The sequence below is a fragment of the Centroberyx affinis genome, unplaced genomic scaffold, assembly GCF_046629955.1.
Source record: "Centroberyx affinis isolate AG114_WGS23_722 - 3 ecotype Tasmania unplaced genomic scaffold, CSIRO-AGI_Caff_v1 ptg002027l_1, whole genome shotgun sequence".
Lineage (NCBI taxonomy): Eukaryota > Metazoa > Chordata > Actinopteri > Beryciformes > Berycidae > Centroberyx > Centroberyx affinis.
The window spans coordinates 19759-38988 of record NW_027280365.1 but is presented as its reverse complement, the minus strand read 5'-3'; the positions used below and the strand labels follow the sequence as shown (position 1 = coordinate 38988).

Genomic DNA, 19230 nt, shown 5'->3' with positions numbered 1-19230 from the left:
ATGAACTTCCGGGTCAAAGGGCGTTCCGTGTTCTGCGGTTGTGTTGTCTAGCAGCATTAGCATTTGCTAATAAGCGCAGTTTAAAAGCCAGGAGAAAATATCAACGGACAACCGACAAGCCAGACATGTTTTAATTTTTGCAAAGTTTCTCAGCCTGGCCTTGTGTGCTGACACGTTTATCTGCTGTAAATGATGTTGGACTCTCAGTGAGTGAGTGGTAGCTCAACAGACAAGTCATGGGAGGGTGAAGAAAAACAATTAAGAAGCTTCGGAGGGGAGGCACCCACTGATATATAAGGATAGGACCCACCTCGGGAGCAACAGCCAACGTCTCGAGAAAGCTCAAAGGCAAAACTGCCGAGCGTCAAGACTGGATACCGTTACTGGAGACTGGAAGACACCATGGGGGGTGTGATGGGACCGGTTCTGCTGTGGCTGCAGGATGTGGCTGCTGTTACTCTCCTCAAAGCCCGTCGGACTTTACTTCAGGCTGCCATTCTTTGTTGTGTTCTACTTCTGCTGCTTTGGGTGTCTATATTTCTCTATGGAAGCTTCTATTACTCCTACATGCCCACTGTCAGCTTCTCTACCCCTGTGCACTACTACTACAGGTCTGACTGTGATGCCTCCGAGTCATTACTTTGTTCATTCCCTATGGCCAACATCTCACTCCTGAAGAATGAAAAAGACCAGGTGATGGCTTACGGTCAGCCTTATCGAATATCTTTGGAGCTAGAGATGCCGGAGTCTCCAGTGAACGAACAGCTGGGCATGTTCATGATCAAGATGTCTTGCTACACCAAGGGTGGTAAGACGGTATCATCGGTGGGACGTTCTGCCATGCTGCATTACCGCTCCAGCCTTCTGCAGACCCTGAGCACTTTACTGTTCTCTCCTCTGCTGCTGACTGGCATGGCAGAGCAGAAGCAACTACTAGAAGTAGAGCTCTTCTCAGACTACAAGGCGAATGCTTATCAACCCACTATCGGTGCAGTCATCGAGGTCCAGTCTAAACGAGTGCAGATCTATTCATCCCAGCTTCGTATCCACGCTTACTTTACTGGAGTAAGATACGTGCTGTACAACTTCCCCTTGACCTCTGCAGTGATCGGCGTGGCCAGTAACTTCGCCTTCCTCAGTGTCATTGTGCTTTTCAGCTACCTGCAATTCATATGGGGCGGCCTGTGGCCTCCAGAGCAACTCAGAATTAGGGTTCTGATGGGGGACAACACCCGCTTCCAGCAGAGGAAAGAGGAGGCTCGCAAGCGCATGGAGACGGCATCGTCACAGAAGGAACCTGAAGCGCCTGGTGTGATTGGCTCTGTGGATGATCCGTCTGATTTTCAGGGAAATGACACGGCACCAGAGCCGTCGTCAAAGAGGCCCTCAGTAGTCCCAGATGCCCCCGAGGCTGCTGAGCCAGATACGAGTGGTGAAGGGCCTTGTGATTCTGAGGGGCCTGAGGAGAAGGAAGGCTCAGACACGGTGTTGGAGGGATGCCAGCTGCCTCACCAGGCTGAGTCCACTCTCCGACAGAGACCCGGGCCCTGGATGAGCCTGTGAACCCCGGGGCTGCATGCAGACAGATACCTATAATGCCAATAATGTGCCCGTTTCTTTCACAGGTGTGAAAGTGATTGGGCAGGCTCAAGCAAGTCGTTGGCACAAATACAGATGCATGTGAAAATATTCCCTGTCTTGTTTTAGTTTAGGCTTACTGTCCTGTCTTGATAACACGTTTACCTCATTGTAACCTGAAAATGTTTACTCGCTTCTTTTGGCTTAGTGTATTGTGCCATCTGAGTTACTATGATACCCACAGCAGGAGGTGTTACATTCCTACTCTCAGTACTCCTTCGCTTGTCCAACAGTCAAGCTATATTGCCAGTAGGCATTTGGCATTATCATCAGGCGTCAGCCATCGAGTTAACACACCCTTTTGAGTCAGCTGAACCTGCTCATGTTGTGCTGCTGCGTCTGATAGTGAGGTGGCATTTTCTCACATTAAGACCAGCTTACATTCAGCTGTATGACGCACACATCCTGCCTATCCTCCCATCATAAAAAAGGCAATTGTGATTCAGATTGTGCTTGTTCTGTTTACCTGGTCAAACATCAGTATTCTTGATCCTACTGTTGGATGCAATACAACATTCTTCCATGTAGTTCCCCTGTAAGGGTGAACGTGCAAAACAAGATTTTGACTGCATTTTGCATCCTCAAAGCCATTCCACGCCCATTTAGACGATTGACGTAAACATGCCTCATGACACTTTTTCTCAGAGGCTCAGTCAGAGCAATTTGATTTGGAAATTTAGCCTGAGAAAGCAGCCTTGTTTTAAGTAAGTTCCAAGAAAAAAAATGTTTTGTGGGTCCAGCCTAAGCAATTTGGTGCATTTTCAGTGCACATTCATCTTGAAATTAAATAAGTTCTGCCTTAATGTTATTTAACTGCCATAGCACATTTACAGATCCAACATGGTTACACAGTTGTACTTCCTTCCCTGGTATCTGCATCCAATGTCTGTTACAATGTAGTTCTTAACCCTGCAATTTGATGTTGTGAAAAATGGTGTTCTCTTTTATTATTTTGTTGTCACAGGGGACTATGAAGGTATTTTAGATAGGTATGTTAGGCAATATAGGAATGTTATCTTTTCTTAACTTTTAATTATTTAACTTTGAGATACATAGATAAGAAGGATAAGTGAAGTTATTGTTTGGAAAATGATGCTGGTCAATAGAGCTAATGAAGTGAAGGTAATGTAGAAAATGTTGGAATGTGGCTCTATGTTTTTACCTACACTTCATTGGAATTAGGGTTTAAGCAATTTTATGGAAGGCTTTGTGCAAGTTGTATAGGATTTGATACCAAAGATATTGTTAGATAAGACAAGGCAGTGCACTTCTGTGATGTGTCATCTTGTTCTCTGCACTGCAAAATATCATTGTACATGCCTCTGGAATTAATACAAAAGTCGATGTTATTTATGCGTTGATACAAATCTAATAAATGCTATGAACACATATATTGGTGCACTTCACTTTCCTTTTTTATATTAATTTCTAGTCTTGGCGAGTGCGATATTTCCCACCTGTCAGATAATAACTCAACTCTTAAAAACCAACAGAATTTCTGAAGATATTTCTTTCATGCCCCATGAGTGCTTACACATTTTTAAACTAGCTTTCGTTCAGCTTGTATTGCGTACACCTTATAGCATTTTGTTATTATAGAAATAACTGTATACTGTACATTTATCTAACAGTTAAGTGTTTGGTGCTTCAGAGTTTTCGGCTTGACCCATTGACATGAAGCCATGCCAACTCAGGTAGTGGGAACAGTGCACCCAAAAAATGATTTTCCCTTTCAGGTTGTTTCATTTGATTAATTATCAGAAGAAGCCTAGGGCCTGAAAACAATTTTGCATTTCACAAGAAAACAGTTTTGCAATTCACAAGTTCAAATTTGATATTCTTGAGCATAATGCAACATGTTAAATCACTGAAAGAATTTAGAAGCAAATTTTGACATTTTGGGACAAATCTATACATAAAGTTGAATAGTAGGTGAACAAGATAGAAGAACAAGACATTGATGAGAATCAGTTTAATGGTAATTCAAAATGTGAGTCTGCTGCATGCTGATGAGAGCAAGGCCAGCCAAAGTTACAGTTTCAGATTTACAACACTGCATTTTGCCACCTGAAAGCTGATTGTAATGCCACAAGTAAAAATTAGAATTGAAAAATTGAATTAAAATAAAATTAGGAGAAACATATGATAAAATCCAGAGTTTTAGGTAAAATACATCATATATGTATGCAATAAGTAAACACAATTTGCAATCTACATGTTGATCAACCCTGTAAGAGCGTTGGCAAATAGTAACCAAGTTGATGTGTTGAGGCTTGTGTGATAACATGGAACGCTTGTACATGAGATCTTCATGAGTTTCAATATGATTTAGAGTTTTGTGAATAGAATAGTTCAGTGTAGACATATTATGCCTGTGCCCCCTTACAAACCTCACAAAACTGCTCTCAAAACTCTCTAAAGACAGATCAAAGACAGTTTGCTGAAAATCGTGTGACTTGAGAAGGTGTCCACAGTGTATACCCAATTATGAAATGTATACTTGAATGATAAAATAGACAGATGTCTCTAAACAGTCTTTGGACTTGTAGAATTATCTAAGGTCATAACACACAACAAAATAGGTGTCATCTTTTACAGTAAACTGGATGAAATTGAGACAATTTAATTTGTGTTTATGCTATGAGAAACACATACATTTCCACATATGTACAAGCGCTGGTATGCAGCCCATTTAAATCTCACTTTTTGCCATTTTGCTCAAAGAGATGCAAAATGCCAAAATGATGTATTATGGAATGATAGTTTATCTTGTTTACAGTAGGATCTCTGTTGCGCTGTAGAAGTGGAGCGCTGCATTTTGTTTGTGTTGGTGAGATCGTATTTTAAAATCTGTTTAAAATCAGAACCTTTTGGCGATGATATTAAAGCCCATTAGCAGTCTTTATTCAAAGCCACAAGCCCAATCTATCGGATGAATTATGCATTGGTCTGGATAAGGAGTGCACTAATTGACTTCAACCATCCATCATTTGTATTAAAACCTCACTGTATTTAGCCTCAGCAGGTACAGATATTATCTCAGAGTCTGCTGTACTAAGAAATCTTATTATGGATTCTGTTCTTTTACTCTGAAGTACGAACTCACACATACTTTTTGAGTTAGTGACATCTCTTCCCTTTTGTTGAATTGATGCTTCAGTTGTGCATCTGCTGACATCAGGATTGTCTCAGGCCAAAGAAATACTTAGGTGACCTGCAGTACAGTCATAGTATCAACTAACCATTTAATTAACAAATCTACAAAAAAAGATCTGTTTATCAAATAAAATACATACTTGCCAGTATTGTTTTGATTCCAGAGATGTGCTAGTACAATTTCCAAGAAATATGCCATGCAACATGAGATGAAATAATTCGAAACAATTTGACTAATTGACGAGAAAAATCGAAACCATCTCAGACCATAATGGCCTATTAGTTGACTTAGGGGAATTGTTTAACGATGACTGTGAAAAAGAATCACAGTTTAAAATGATACTGTTGCTGCAAAGACTCATCTGACGAGCCAGTAATTTCATTCAGTGTCAATTTCCAATGTCAAAACATATTTTATTTGTGCTAATATCATTGGATGATTAATCTTTTCCTTTTCACACTGTCCAAGTTTTTGTGGCCAACAAACAACCATAGCTGCTTCTAACTTTGTATCTCATGTTGAAGTCCATATCATTGGGTTCACCTTATATGGAACAAATACCATCAGGCTGCTAAGTGTTCCTGTTGAGTGGCGTCCTGCGCTGGTGGGCCTTTCCACAGCTGAAGGTCAGTTTGTTCCTCGACCCTGAACGCTCTATTCCTCCTCAGGCGGTAATTCCTTGACCTCTGCTGTAGTCTCGCTCGCTGGTTTCGACCCATCATCATCCTGCTCATCATCTGAGCTGTCCGCCCAGCGCCCAACCCTCCTTACTCCCTCACCCACCACCGGGGCATTAACACAGGGGTTATGGTCATAGATGACAAGTTTCAACCCCTGCAGGTGGGACAAACCTGGAAAGTGGCGTATTTTGTTCCGGTCCACGTCGATGACGGCGAGAAAGTGCATCTCCAGCAGCACTGGCGGGAACTCTGCCAGCTGGTTCCCAGCGAGCCAGATACTCCGCAGCTCCTCCAGCCCCCCGAGCTCCTTAGGCAAACTCCGAATCTGGTTATAACCGAGGTGCAGGGTCTTGAGATTGGGGAGCTCGCAAACCACCTTGGGGAACTCAGTGAAGCAGTTAGTCTCCAGCCACAGAGTGTTCAGCTCCTTCAGCTGTCTCAGTTCCTTGGGGAGGCGGTACAGCCTGTTGTTGCCCAGGTAAAGGATACTGAGTTGGGGCAATCTGCAGACGGCTGCAGGAAGCTCCTCGAAGCAATTGAAGTCGAGGGCCAGCAGCTGCAGCTTCCTCAGGCCCTGCAGCTCGGCCGGTAAGCTGCTGAGGTTGTTGTCGCTCAGGTAGAGCTTCACCAGCTCATCGAAGGCGCAGGCGGCGGCGGGCAGACGCCGCAGCTGCCGGCTGCTCAGGTCCAGGGTTCGATCCAGGGGCATTTCCTTCAGGTCGCCCACTAGGAAGCGCTGACAGTGCTCCGAGGGGATGAAGGCAATGACCCCCCGCATGGCGTTCCCCATCCTGCTGCCTTGCTCGCTGGTCACCTCCACATCAGTTTAGTGCCAGACAAGGGGCTGCATGCAGGGAGACTCTGGGCGTCATTAAATTCATTTCATGGCATCCCATAGACTCTCTTCCACTGCCCCTCTGAAGTTATTGATCTTAATACTATGCAAAAAAAAAGTGTAACAATGTAATACAGCAACAGCAGGCACAGCAATCACAGCAACACCCTTTCATTTGATAAAAGCCATGCTGGTGAGTCATTTCAAAGCATCTAATTGCAGTGAGAAGAGAGGGTTAGTATATAAGCATCACCAATGAGCAAAAGGAATATAGGAAATAGAATTAGTGTAAGGATTTTCATTGTTACAATTTAAAAAGACCTACTTTTCACTGCCTCCCTATGTTGTCCATGATCTCCCAAAGTATGCCATTTGTTTATCGAACTTAATGAGGAGAATACATATCGTATTCCCCCGTTAGATGTTCCCCTGTGCCGTCCTCTCACTATCTCTCAGTGGCTCTGAGCTTTGCCCCTGACTCTCAAGCGATAGCAACCACTAGCTGCTCTCTCCTCCCCATTTGTGCCTAATGACTTTCCCCCTTTCTTCTCAGACATGACAGAGGTGGGAGAGGGAGACAGGGAGGGGCAGGCTGAGGGTTTCAGAGTGCCATGGATAAGCATAAGAAGTGCTTTGTGATGAGAGAGCAGGGAAGGTCATTTACATGCATTACAAACAGCCCGGGCACAGCTCAGGGTCTGTGTGCCTCCGAGCCAAACAAGTGGACCTCTCCACTAACTACTGAATGATCTGCAGAGTTGCTCGCTGTTTGCAGTGGGACTCGGTCCATGCTTTGAGTCTGTAGGTGTTTTGCTTTTACTGAGATTGTAGTAACTCATTGGGTGGTATGAAATGTTTGCTGCAGGGAGTGGAAAATGAAGTAACAGCCACCCAAAAAAAAAAAGAAAAGAAAAGAGGCGTATCGGGGGGTTGTTTGTGGCAGGGGAGGTCTGTGTTTTGTCAGCACCACATTGTGGATGCCTGCTTCAGCTGCTTGCATATAGACTTGTGTGCATTGTGGATTCAAGACCTACACTTGCATGCAAAAGTTATAGTTTAAGCCATTCTTGATGTAAAAAAATCAGCAAATCCTAAAGCTCATTTCTAAAATTTCCATTCATAGGCATAATTTGGAATGACATTTTCCATTTACATCTCATATCGGAATGTTTTATTCCTGAACTGTTAGAAGCGGCATATCGCTCCTGTCAGTCGGAGGTGTGATTTGCCCATGCTATCTCATGTACCTTCATTAGGGCTATTTTCTAACCAGATAAAACTGGGAAGGAATTTCATTTTCCTTATCAGAGGGGGCACTGGCTCCCCCCATTCTGTTTCTGTTCACTGACAGACTGTTTTTAGCACTTGTCCTCCTCGTCCACTTATTGTCTGGGGGCCTCTGACAGGCAACAGTAGCGCTCAGGCTGGGCAGAGAAAAAGTACCATATGATTGGCACAATAAACGCCACCATCACCTTTTCTTGGAACATCTGTAGTTTCAGTAGGTAGCGAGTAATTTGTTCAAATTTAACAAGGGAGGTAATGGGGAGAGAAAATGTGGTTTCTCCAGTCCAAGTACAACAAACAAAGGGCATGCATTTCATTTATAAGCCTACTGACAATTTAGGGAGCTGTAAGTGGAAATAACTCTTCCGTGAGACTAACAAATTTCTGCTGTATTTTCAGGTCACACCTTGACACTTCAGCTGCAAATACTCTGATGCCAGTGCATTATTGAAGAAATTAGTTAAACAAGTGTCATTTGAATATTCTGACATGATTAGTGGGAGAAGTAGGGCTCTTCTGTAATGACTGAGCTACATGTTGGTGAAAGCACAATATTTCCATACTGCAACACACATTATGATCACAGGAGGGAGTGAGTGGCTTGACAGATAGTGTCCTTATTTACATTTGTTATATTTGCTAACATAATTTTCAAGCGATATTTCCACCACCTCTATTTCTTTTTGCTTGTTCAACCCCCGTTGGAAATGATCTGGGATATACTTTCAGACATGTTTACTTTGTGTACGGAAGTGGTCAGCAGGTTCTAAGGTCAGAGGGTAAAGGCTATTTTTCTTTCGATTGAGAATACACACAGCCATCTTGGATCTAAAGAAGAGAAGGGAAATTAATGCGGTGAGGGCTTTCTGTTATTTTTACGTCAGATTAAAACGGTTCGGTCCAAATTTAACCCTATAGCATTAAATATTTGTCTTAATGGATCTCGCCGTTTGCTTCCGTTTTAATGTGAACTGATTCATGGCTTTGAATTCCAACTGTTTCTTGCCTCTGTTCTGCCTGCTGCTGGCTGCAAGCGGAGCGTAAATTGAGACGAGAAAACGGACAGCTGACTGAGGATAGATGGAGGCAAAGAGGGCCCAAACAGGCTGCTAGTTGGTAGTGGATGCTACTTGTTAGTTAGTGTCTTTTGGAGTTGAAAAGACGAAATTAGCTGGTATGCTATGCTTGTACTAAACGTTGGGTAACCTAGGTTAGCAACTGTAAGCTCACATTTAGGTTAGCCCGCTTGCAAACTGACGTTAGCTAAGCTAACGCAGAATCATTATAACTAGCCTGCTAACGTTAGCTACACTATTGGCTAACTAACGTTAGCCTGTTGGCATTGCTATTGTTATTCCCCCCAAACATTGCTAATTAGATGGCCATCTGGCTAGCGTATTTCTTCAGTTCATATCTATTCATGTCATACAAACTGAACAAGAAGCTAAGTTAATTCTCTTGTCAGCTGGTGTATTCTGGACTTAAATTGACAACACATGGCTGGTAGGGTATTTTCTGCGAGTAGCAGATCACTACTTTAGTTTGGCATGGAAGGTTAAGCGGGAGAATCGGTGTTTCTAAATGAGAAATGTGATGGCTAACTAGACTATGAAATTGTATTTGCCACAGTCCAATTCTTCGTGTCCTGTCTGACTTTCCCTCACTGCCCAACACAACTAGCTGGGCAACAACACCGCTTTAACAGCAGCTCTATTCTCTCTCTGCAGGTGACGAAAGGCATGTTCGGTTCTAGAAAGAAATTTGTAGAGTTTGTTGAGGTAGTCGACAACGACTTTCCTGATGAAAGCATGTACTACAGCCAGCCGTCGATGTTCCCACATCGGTCGGATAAAGACGTGAGTTTTATCCCTATATCCCTACACATTCCTTTATTCCCATACTTCACCAGACTACAGGAGAGCATCCAGTTATCTGACTCTGTCCCGTCTGCTTTCCCTCAGATGCTGTCGTCTCCTTCACCATCGTCGTCAGGTCAACTGTCGCAGCTTGGTGCAAGTTTGTACGGTCCACAAAGTAAGCATGCAAAGCCTCGTTTTTCCCCACAGTCGCTCACAATATATATTGTTTTCCTCATGTAACATACATGGAGTGGGAAGAAATCAAATGCTCAGTGTGCAATTCAGTTAAGGGATGCTGAACAGCTTAGATGAAAAGCACAATTCTCTTGTCAGTGAAACTTGATTTATTTAACAAAGTTTGAAATGTGTGACATTTTGATCATAAAGACTTTAATCAGATCATACTTACCGTAGGACTAGTAGCTGGCCTAACTCCAGTTACACCTACGCACGTCTTTATGGACTGAAAGCAGAAGAATCCTCTCTGGTTTGCCTGACAGTAAACCTTCTTCTTCTCCGTCTTTTCCTCTCTCTCTCTCTGCAGGTGCACTCGGCTTCTCGATAAGGGGCATGGGCAACAATACGCCTCAGTTAAATCGAAATTTAACGCAAGGCACCCAGCTACCAAGTCATATCACTCCCACAACGGGGGTGCCCACCATGTCCCTCCATACCCCTCCTTCACCAAGCAGGTGTGTATGCAGGTGCTTGGATTTGTATTAGGGCTGAACAATTAATCGAAATTTTATCGAAATTGCAATATGGCCTACTGCAATTTTCAAATCGCAGGAGGTGCAATATTCGTTAAAGGCGAAATGTGTGTCAAAATACCATTTTAAATGAAATATTGTCGTGCTGCAGAGATGTCCTGGCCTATACATCATATTCTACAGACTTAAGAAAACATCTTTGTTTGGTACAGATCCCCGCAAAAATCACACCATAATCATTTTAATACGCCTTTCAATGAAAATGAGAATAATGATGTAAAAATGATCATTCCCTCTAATATCGCAAATCATATCCCAATTGCAATATCAGTCAAAATGATCGCAATTAGATATTTTTTCAAAATCGTTCAGCCCTAATTTGTATGCGTGTTTGTGAGTGTGTGCATGTGTAAGTGCTTTGTATGTACACACATGCATGCATCATGTATGGTTACACCTTGTATGGTATCGGTTTAAGACAGTAGTTAATATTTGTAATTAGGGCTGGGCGATAATTATTATCAATATTATCGCTTATCGTCTTTCAGTGGAATCATATGGTGATGATATGGTGATTTTTGGGATATCATGACGCACAATTCTGCTGCTCTAATCTGATGATAACAAGCAAATTTTATTTAAAAACTCTGACAAAATGAGGAATGAAACATTTTAAGGAATATTATTTGAAAATTTCATTTTGTTTGACATCACACCTAACATTACCATTTGGTTCAATGGGTTGATGAACATTAATTAGTTTAACATGTGATTTTGAACCATATTGTGATATATATCAATAATGGAAAAGATTCTTATGATTATTGTGGTATTTCAACCATATCGCCCAGCCCTGTTTGTAATTAACACTTGATTGAAATGCCAGTTGACTTGACATGAGCAACAACCTGAATCCACTAAATCAGACTTGACGGTGTCTCGATAGGGGGACCTTGCCGATGAACTCGAGGAACATGCTGAACCACTCCCAGGTCGGCCAAGGCATCGGGATGAGTGGCAGGACCAATAGCATGGGCAGTTCTGGGCTGGGCAGCCCCAACCGCAGCTCCCCCAGCATCATCTGTATGCCCAAACAGCAGCCAGCACGTCAGCCCTTCACCATAAACAGGTAGTGCAACTGATACATGCATCCGTTCCTGCTGACACCTGTGATGTCCTTTTATAGGTCTGTCAGTCCTTTGGAGCCTCTAGAGTTTCAGACATAGAATTCAACACCTTTAGTTGTTCGCTTTTAGGAAAACTCATGTTTGCAACTTCTTTTTACTGTAAGGGTGGAGCGGTTCACAGAAGTCGTGGTTTGTGGCCGTTTTCAAAAGATCAGGGAAAAGTGACACTTCCAACTGTAACTTTTTCTTTTTATGTGTTTGACATGTTATCTATTATTTTTGTACTTATATGGCAGTTGTATGAAATCCTATAGTGTACAGTATGGAGAAAAGGCATGGCAATTAGAAAAAGGTGATTTGAATCATCTATAGGAAGGGAAAGTGCAAAGTAGTGCCTCTGCTGGTAGTGTTCATTCCTGAGAATATCTATTCATTTCCCCGTTGTCAAATACTGAGAGTAAAAACATCTACACATCAACATTTCTCGAACTTAACCAGGTGCTGGACGGACAGAATGTAAAGCGTAGAACAAAAGTAGAAAGGTTGAATGGTGTACAATTTTTCCTTCCACATGAATTGTTTCTGACATGAACTAGGTGTATATACCATATGTAAATACCATGCTAAACCTTTTCTCACTGAATACAGCCACCAGAGAGTGATGTAACTTTCTTTCTTCTTTATTGCTGAAAGTTCATGCCAGGATTTAATGCATGTATCAGTAGCCTGATTTCTGTTTACATGTGATCCTAGGTTAGCTAATGGTACTGTTAGTTTGTTACTTCAGGACACAGAGCAGGAATTAACCCTTCCCATTGTAGAAACAGAAAATCTTTTGACACAACTGTATTCGCAAACCTCATTGAAGATTGAGATGGGACTTTTAATTGGCAAGCTAGTGAAGAAAGCTAGTAGTTTTGCCACTCACCAAGTTGGCTGCTTTGATTCAGCAAACCTGCTGTGACCAAGTAGCACACAGCTTGCAGACTTCTCACTTTACATGAAAGTTTCACCGGCTTATAATGCAAAAGAAAGCACAAAGCCTGCAAGTGATGTACTTATAGCTAGGCTGGGGTGGTTCAAATTGCAAGCCATGATTGAACCTCAAGTCATCCTGTTCCCTAGTTTGTTGATATTTTTATACCCTGACTTTACACTATCATACAGTGTTTTTTGGGTTTTTGTTATTTGGTCACTTGTAAGTAACGGAAAGCATTTATTTCTCTGTACTGTGGCTACCTATTTTTTTTTAACTGGAGTTTTTCTCCATCTCTGCAGCATGTCAGGGTTTGGAATGAACCGTAATCAGGCTTTTGGGATGAACAACTCAATGTCGAGCAACATCTTCAATGGCACAGGTTAATATGTTTTACCAAAATCCTCATTCCTGTATAACAGCACTGTAACAACTGTAATGTTAACGCCATTATATTAATTTACATATGGCTGCTGTGAAATTGACAATGAGCAACTACTGTACAACTGCTATGTTAGATGTTTTGTTTTGTCCACAGTTATTACTTAGATGATGGCAATTGCTTTGTTCTTTGACAGTGTAAACAAAGCAGTTGCCGTCACCTAAGTAATAACTGTGGACAGAGTCATCATTTTGAAGCTTACGGTTATTAAATCGGTAATTGCCACATTATTACACAGATGAACAGCATTAAAGATGTTGTCATGTTTTACAAGGCTTTAACCTTCCTCTTGTCACAGATGGGAGTGAAAACGTAACAGGACTGGATCTGTCAGACTTCCCTGCGTTAGCGGACAGGAGTCGGAGAGAAGGGACTGGAAACCCAACACCGCTGCTCAACCCGCTGGCTGGAAGGGCTCCCTATGGTAGGACTTTAGGCTGGAGAAAGTCTCATTCATCATTTTTACACACCAAGCTATAGGCAGTAGGTTCTCCCTAGGAAATGGCTATCAACTTTCATAATACTTCTGTGACAAGAGGAAGGCCATGTTTAAATGCACATCTTAGTCCATAGGAACAGGAAATACAGATGTTTCTATTTTTGTTGTGACTCACTGCTTATTATGTACCACGCTTCTGCCTAAGTTGGCATGGTGACTAAGCCATCAACTGAACAGACGCAGGACTTCTCCATCCATAACGAGGACTTCCCTGCACTGCCCGGCCCCAACTACAAGGACCCCACGTTGAGCAATGATGACAGTAAAACCGTAAGTGTGAGGCATCGTTGGCTCTACAGCACGCTCCGGTGGGATGTCTTATCCTGGCGTGTTTACATGTCAAAGACAACTATTTGTGATTAATTTTACATATCTCTTTCTGTTTTTAAATGGGTTGTTTTGTCTCTCTTTATCGACCCCTACACAGAACCTGAACTCGACAGGCAAGAGCACGTCCAATGCAGATGGGCCCAAGTTCCCTGGAGACAAGACGGCCTCAGCACAGAACAACAACCAGAAGAAAGGGATCCAGGTGTTGCCCGATGGTGAGACCTCTCAGCCAATCGTATCCAATCGCTCCAATTCCACTGAAACATCCCTTCTTAATCGCACAACTTGGGTGAGGCAGTCAGGCTCCGTAAATGTTCATATACCCTGCGTTACGGGTTTACATAATTATTGGATAGGCTACAGTGAGGGAACTAAAAGAATATATTCCATATGATATAGGCCATCATCTTTCTGTTTATATCTTTGTGACCATCACTTATAATCAGTTTGGTTTGCACTCCAATGCGAGCACAAAATGTGGTTTAAAAATATGGAGGTAATGTATTGGCAATAAGTATTTAGACCATTTGCCCAAGTTTTGTTCTTTTGTGACTCGGTGCTGAACTCTGGATTGTCCCGCCGCTGCAGGTCGGGTGACGAACATTCCCTCGGGGATGGTGACAGACCAATTTGGGATGATCGGACTGCTGACGTTTATCCGGGCGGCGGAGACGGACCCTGGGATGGTCCATCTGGCGCTGGGAAGTGACCTCACAACACTGGGACTCAACCTAAACTCGCCAGAGTAAGATACAGTAGCTGCACTACTCTGATTGTAGGCTTTAAGGATAAACAATGACCAAAACAGTCATGATCTGTGTAGTGAATGGGAGGATATACTCTTCTTCTTACCCGCGTTTTTAGATTGTTTGCACTTGCTGATTATGCTAATATATATTGGAAGATTGTAATGAAACTCTCTCCTGACAGAAACTTGTACCCCAAGTTTGCTTCTCCTTGGGCCTCAGCACCTTGTCGACCTCAAGACATTGGTAAGACATTAACTTCAAGTACGTAGGGGAGGGGAATACTCCATGTTTTGTGTTTTTTAAGAACCTGATTTTAGCAGTCATTTGGCAATTCTGACCAACTTTCAAGACTGTGCCAGAGCCATTCTGAAGACATTTTGGGCGCAAGGACAGTTGGCAGAAGCTATCCTGTAGTGTGATGTGTGTAGTGTGTGTTCCTGTAGCGTTTAGGACTCAGTTCAAATCTCCTCATCTAGCTGCACACTTGCAAAGGCTCTCCCAAATTACTTTAAACAATAAATTTGGATGGGCTTTTGTAGTGTGAAATAGTTGGCAGTAGATTCCAAGAACAGACACCTTCAATAGCCAACGAGAGTTGAGCATGCAAAAAATATATGCATGGCAAATTGAACCGTGTTGTCTAGTCTTCTGTGGCATTCTAGCTCACATAGCCTGCTACCTTATGATTCTGTTCGTCTCCATTGGCATGTGCATAGCTGCACAAACAAATTGATTGCTAAGCAGTTAAGTGTTGGCAGAAGCACAGCTAGTAATCAGATTTGGGCTTTATTCTGACAAGGCTCGCTTTCATTACTGTAACTAGTTGGGGCTTTATTGCGTAACCAGCTCCTCACCTCTGACGGCCTTTTGATAACACAATTGTACATTTCGGGGGCCATGTTGGGATCTTCATGGTGGTGTAAAAGAGTGTTAGTGTGCTCCAACGGCAAGACAAGAAATTCAGATAAGTGTTGTCATTGGAGGAGAGTTTTGCCTCCATTTTCAACGACTTAGGTTACAAGTGTTCAGTTTCTCAGTCAGTTTCGAGTCAGTGTGTGGAATAAAAACACTGGTGCATCAGCATAACGAAAACCTCAGACCCCTAAGTGTATTCACTAACACACAACTGATCAGATGTCTGCCTTCCTCTTGCCTTTCAGACTTCCATGTCCCTTCTGAATACTTAACCAATATCCACATAAGGGACAAGGTAAGTTGGTCCTCTGAACAATACCACAATAAATGGTTTTAGTAATCCAGTAGTACCTATTGAGGTTTTTAATTGATCGGTACAACACTAACTCTCTACGTTCTCTCCTCTGCTGCCTGCCGCCTTAAGTTGGCTGCAATTAAACTGGCTCGATACGGTGAAGACCTGTTGTTCTACCTGTACTACATGAATGGCGGAGACCTGCTACAGCTTCTGGCAGCAGTAGAACTGTGAGTGGTGCTATATCGTTTTTAATTGGGATTACTGTGTAAACCCCCTGGGATGGGATGTTGGATATTTTTACTCTGATGTTAACATTGCAAAAAGTCTCTTTGGAGTGCAGTTTGCTCTATTTGGTGAAGTGATGGGGTTTCTTGGGGTGAACGTTGTGTGTAGGTCATGGGTCAGTGACTTTTCCTTTCTCTTCCTCTGTCTCTCTTTTATCCCTTCTGCCTCCCAGCTTTAACCGGGACTGGCGGTACCACAAGGAGGAGCGGGTTTGGATCACAAGAGCGCCTGGCATGGAGCCCACACTGAAGACCAATACCTATGAGAGGGGAACCTACTACTTTTTTGATTGTCTTAACTGGAGGAAGGTAGCCAAGGTGAGCGTTTGGTCTTGTCTGTTTGTCTGCTTCTTCTTCTCATGTTGAGGTGAACTACGGCACCTGTGACCAGGGGCCTCCTGTATAAAAGTCTGAGTAGATTTCATACTGAAAGATGGCGTACTCACAAAACTTGAAAAGTATGTACGCAGGTACTACATACAAGTCGTTTGGACATCACACAGTTGTTTCAGGACTTATTCCGAGTGCATTTGCCCACCCGACACTGCGTTTTCTTCCCAGGAGAGATGGATTTCTGTGCGCCTCGGCAACTGTACAGTCCCTGACGTGCGTTAACATGTCCACGTCACATAAACAAAGAAACCTGTGCAGTTTAATGGTGATCTTGGTTTTGGCACTGTGAGTAGGGCCTGCTGTCATCTGTGGAAAATTAGTTTCACTAGGTTTTCCATCGGTTGTCTGTCTCAGTAAGTCAGTTGTCGAGCTGGAGGAGAGAGAGACATGAATTCACACAAACCAACGCGGCATAGCGGTTGCAGTATGCGGTATAGAGGGTTTTTATGCAAATTGCAAAGAGTGTGTGTATCTATTTCCTAAGTGGCTTTTTTGGAATTACAAAAACACAGTTCTTTAAAACCCTCATATTTAGGAGAAGTTATGGAAGGAGGAAAAAATTGCATTTTCAGTGTTGGAAGAACTAAAAATTTGGAATAACAATGCTAGATTGGTTTTGGCATTTCTAATGTTAAGCATTATCCACGTATATAACTATATATATATAATGTAACTATTATGTTGTATCAGCAGAAATAATTCTGTTTTTTCATAGACGGCACAGTGAATTGAGTGAAAACTTGATTTTGAAACATGGGTTGGCGTCGCCAACTGACAAAGCCAAACAAATGCGTACGCCTGGTCTAAAATTTGCGGGACGGCACACACATTCTCACATCAAATTTATTTTTAGACATCCCGACGTGTGTGTGAAAACCATACGCAACCTTTTTGTATGTGCGTTTATACATGAGGCTCCAGGAGTTTTAAGTTCCTCTAGATACTCTAGAGCGGCGGTTGACCCGCTGCCACAGCTGTAAACTTATAGAATAGTGAACTTTAACAGTTGATGTTATTTACCTTTTCAGGCTATATGTTACTTGTATGTTTTTTTGTAAGGCCTGCCACTATTACTAGAAAAAGGCATTCATCACAAAAAACATGAGCTTTCCTGTGGTGTTAAACTTGTGTCTGCTTCTCTAAGGAATTTCACCTGGAGTATGACAAGCTGGAAGAGAGGCCCCACGTGCCGACAACATTCAACTACAACCCAGCCCAGCAGGCCTTCTGAGGCCCAGACCAGTCCAAGGGCTACAGCTGTCCCTGCACACCACCCTCTCATCCAGGGAGGGCGCTGTGGTCCAGACATCTTGGTTTTTATTCCTTGAGGATTTGGCTATTTGACTGCGGTGGGGGGGCGGGGGGGGGTTGCCGCCATACACGGTGGAGCAAAACTGCCCTGCCTTTCCAAATTACATGCTGCCCAAAACACCAACACTTGTTCTGTTTTTATTCCTTATGTTCCTCCTCTTTTTTTTTTTTTTCTTTTTTTTCTTGTTTTGAGCAGGGTCTGTGTTATGTTTACGTCTCTGAATCTGAAGCCTGTTTGGTCCCGGGAAGGAGGACTGACAGTGTGGCACACTTGACAGTGACAGAACAAGGGTTATGCCTCGTATTTCCAACAAGTGTTAAGAACAGAAAAAGGCGGGGAAGTCAAAGTTAACAAAGTACCATCCTCAGAAGCAAGTGAAAGGGTGAAAGAAATGCAATGTTTATTGTTGCACTATATTTAGTAATAAAAGAACACAAAATTTGTTTGTGCTTTTTTATGTGAAAACACTCCCTTTTATTTTTTTATTATTATTTTTTTTTGGAAAAACATGCAACCTATCCACACGCATCCCTTTTCATCTCCGCATCATTTCTTTTCTTTCCACTGACATTAATTCCTCAAACTTCTGAACCTGTACCACCGAGCTCTTTGTTTTCTCTTTCCCTCTTTCATCTCTCTCTCTTTGTTTCTCCCTCCGTCTGTCTCTCTGTGGTTTCTGTGTGAGTTAAACATGGGACACAAGTCAGAGACTGTTTTAGTTTCCACAGTAAGTGGACGAGTCCTCACTGAGGTTAACTGCTAAGCGTCATTGCTCCAGAGCAAGCAAAACACTTTCCAGTCTTTGTTACAATTTTGTAATAAATGTGTACATTTTTTTAGTTTCTTGGCATCACGTGAATTAGTATATGTATGTACGAATGTGTATATATGATTGCTATATATATATATATGTATGTATATATATATATATGACATCTATTTTGGAAGAATTTTTGCCCTGCCTTGTACCTCGTTTTTATGAGGTGAGCATGGATGCAATATGTGGATATAACGGGACATTTCTGGATCTGCTGGACAGGGTGTCACATGGCGCTGCGGGCACTTACATCAAAATAATACAAAATTAAAAATGTCAAACAAGGAAAGGCCTGATTCTCAGCAAATAACATGGAGATCATACCCAAACGAACAAGTCTTGAGTGCAAAGCAAAAGGATGGACACATTTCATCCCAAGCTGTTTTAACAGCAGCATTTCATAGGAAAAGGAAAACTGACAATAATTTGAGGAAAAAAAAAAGATGAATCCAGACCAATCTTGTATTTTCTGAAGTTAAAAGCTTCTTTTCTTTGTATTAAAGCAGAAAAGGCTTTCCTGAATCACTGTGTGTGTCTTGTTTGTTACTCTTATCAGAGGCAGGGACGCTTTGACGTTACACCCTTTTCCTTTCATCACTAACAAAGTATATTTCTATTTCACATTTCAGAAATATTTAATATTGTGAAACTGTACCTGCAAATTTGTGCATCATTGGTAATGTACACATACTGCAGATTTATAAATTATTAATGAAACCTATACGTATATAGCCCAATTGATGTCCCATATTGCTGACTATGTTGAAACAAAATAATTTAAATCTGAGATTGGGTTGTCAGTTATTAAAAGCCATAGCAAGCATTAATAGAACATAGATGTAATCTGTAAGGGATTTTGTCAATATCACTTTAGCCTTCCTTCTGGTTTCCAGAACAGGTCTAAAGGACACAGGTTTGACAT

General features: G+C 42.2%; 3 protein-coding genes across 3 annotated transcripts; 2 read left to right on the top strand and 1 right to left on the bottom strand.

Moving 5' to 3' along the window:
• Nucleotides 1–33: 33 nt before the first annotated feature.
• LOC139654044 (seipin-like) lies at nt 34–2978 on the top strand. Its single transcript, XM_071531065.1, has one exon. It carries the CDS (start codon nt 403–405, stop codon nt 1561–1563), a length of 1161 nt encoding a protein of 386 aa, XP_071387166.1. The 5' UTR covers nt 34–402; the 3' UTR covers nt 1564–2978.
• Nucleotides 2979–5449: 2471 nt separating this feature from the next.
• Nucleotides 5450–6265, bottom strand: LOC139654045 (leucine-rich repeat-containing protein 10-like). Its single transcript, XM_071531066.1, has one exon. It carries the CDS (start codon nt 6263–6265, stop codon nt 5450–5452), a length of 816 nt encoding a protein of 271 aa, XP_071387167.1.
• Nucleotides 6266–8410: 2145 nt separating this feature from the next.
• Nucleotides 8411–18823, top strand: LOC139654041 (CCR4-NOT transcription complex subunit 2). Its single transcript, XM_071531060.1, has 15 exons — nt 8411–8452; nt 9325–9453; nt 9559–9631; nt 10001–10148; nt 11113–11295; nt 12572–12651; nt 13010–13135; nt 13356–13480; nt 13638–13755; nt 14129–14285; nt 14471–14532; nt 15450–15499; nt 15629–15729; nt 15960–16104; nt 17324–18823. Exons 2-15 carry the CDS (start codon nt 9337–9339, stop codon nt 17408–17410), a joined length of 1572 nt encoding a protein of 523 aa, XP_071387161.1. The 5' UTR covers nt 8411–8452; nt 9325–9336; the 3' UTR covers nt 17411–18823.
• Nucleotides 18824–19230: the final 407 nt, after the last annotated feature.

Bases quoted from the DNA above. Each gene is read 5' to 3' on its own strand.
- LOC139654044 (XM_071531065.1), top strand. From the start codon at position 403: ATGGGGGGTGTGATGGGACCGGTTCTGCTGTGGCTGCAGGATGTGGCT.
- LOC139654045 (XM_071531066.1), bottom strand. From the start codon at position 6,265: ATGGGGAACGCCATGCGGGGGGTCATTGCCTTCATCCCCTCGGAGCAC.
- LOC139654041 (XM_071531060.1), top strand. From the start codon at position 9,337: ATGTTCGGTTCTAGAAAGAAATTTGTAGAGTTTGTTGAGGTAGTCGAC. The intron at 11,296-12,571 runs GTAGTGCAACTG...CCATCTCTGCAG, and splicing joins CAGCCCTTCACCATAAACAG to CATGTCAGGGTTTGGAATGA. The intron at 14,533-15,449 runs GTAAGACATTAA...CTTGCCTTTCAG, and splicing joins TTGTCGACCTCAAGACATTG to ACTTCCATGTCCCTTCTGAA.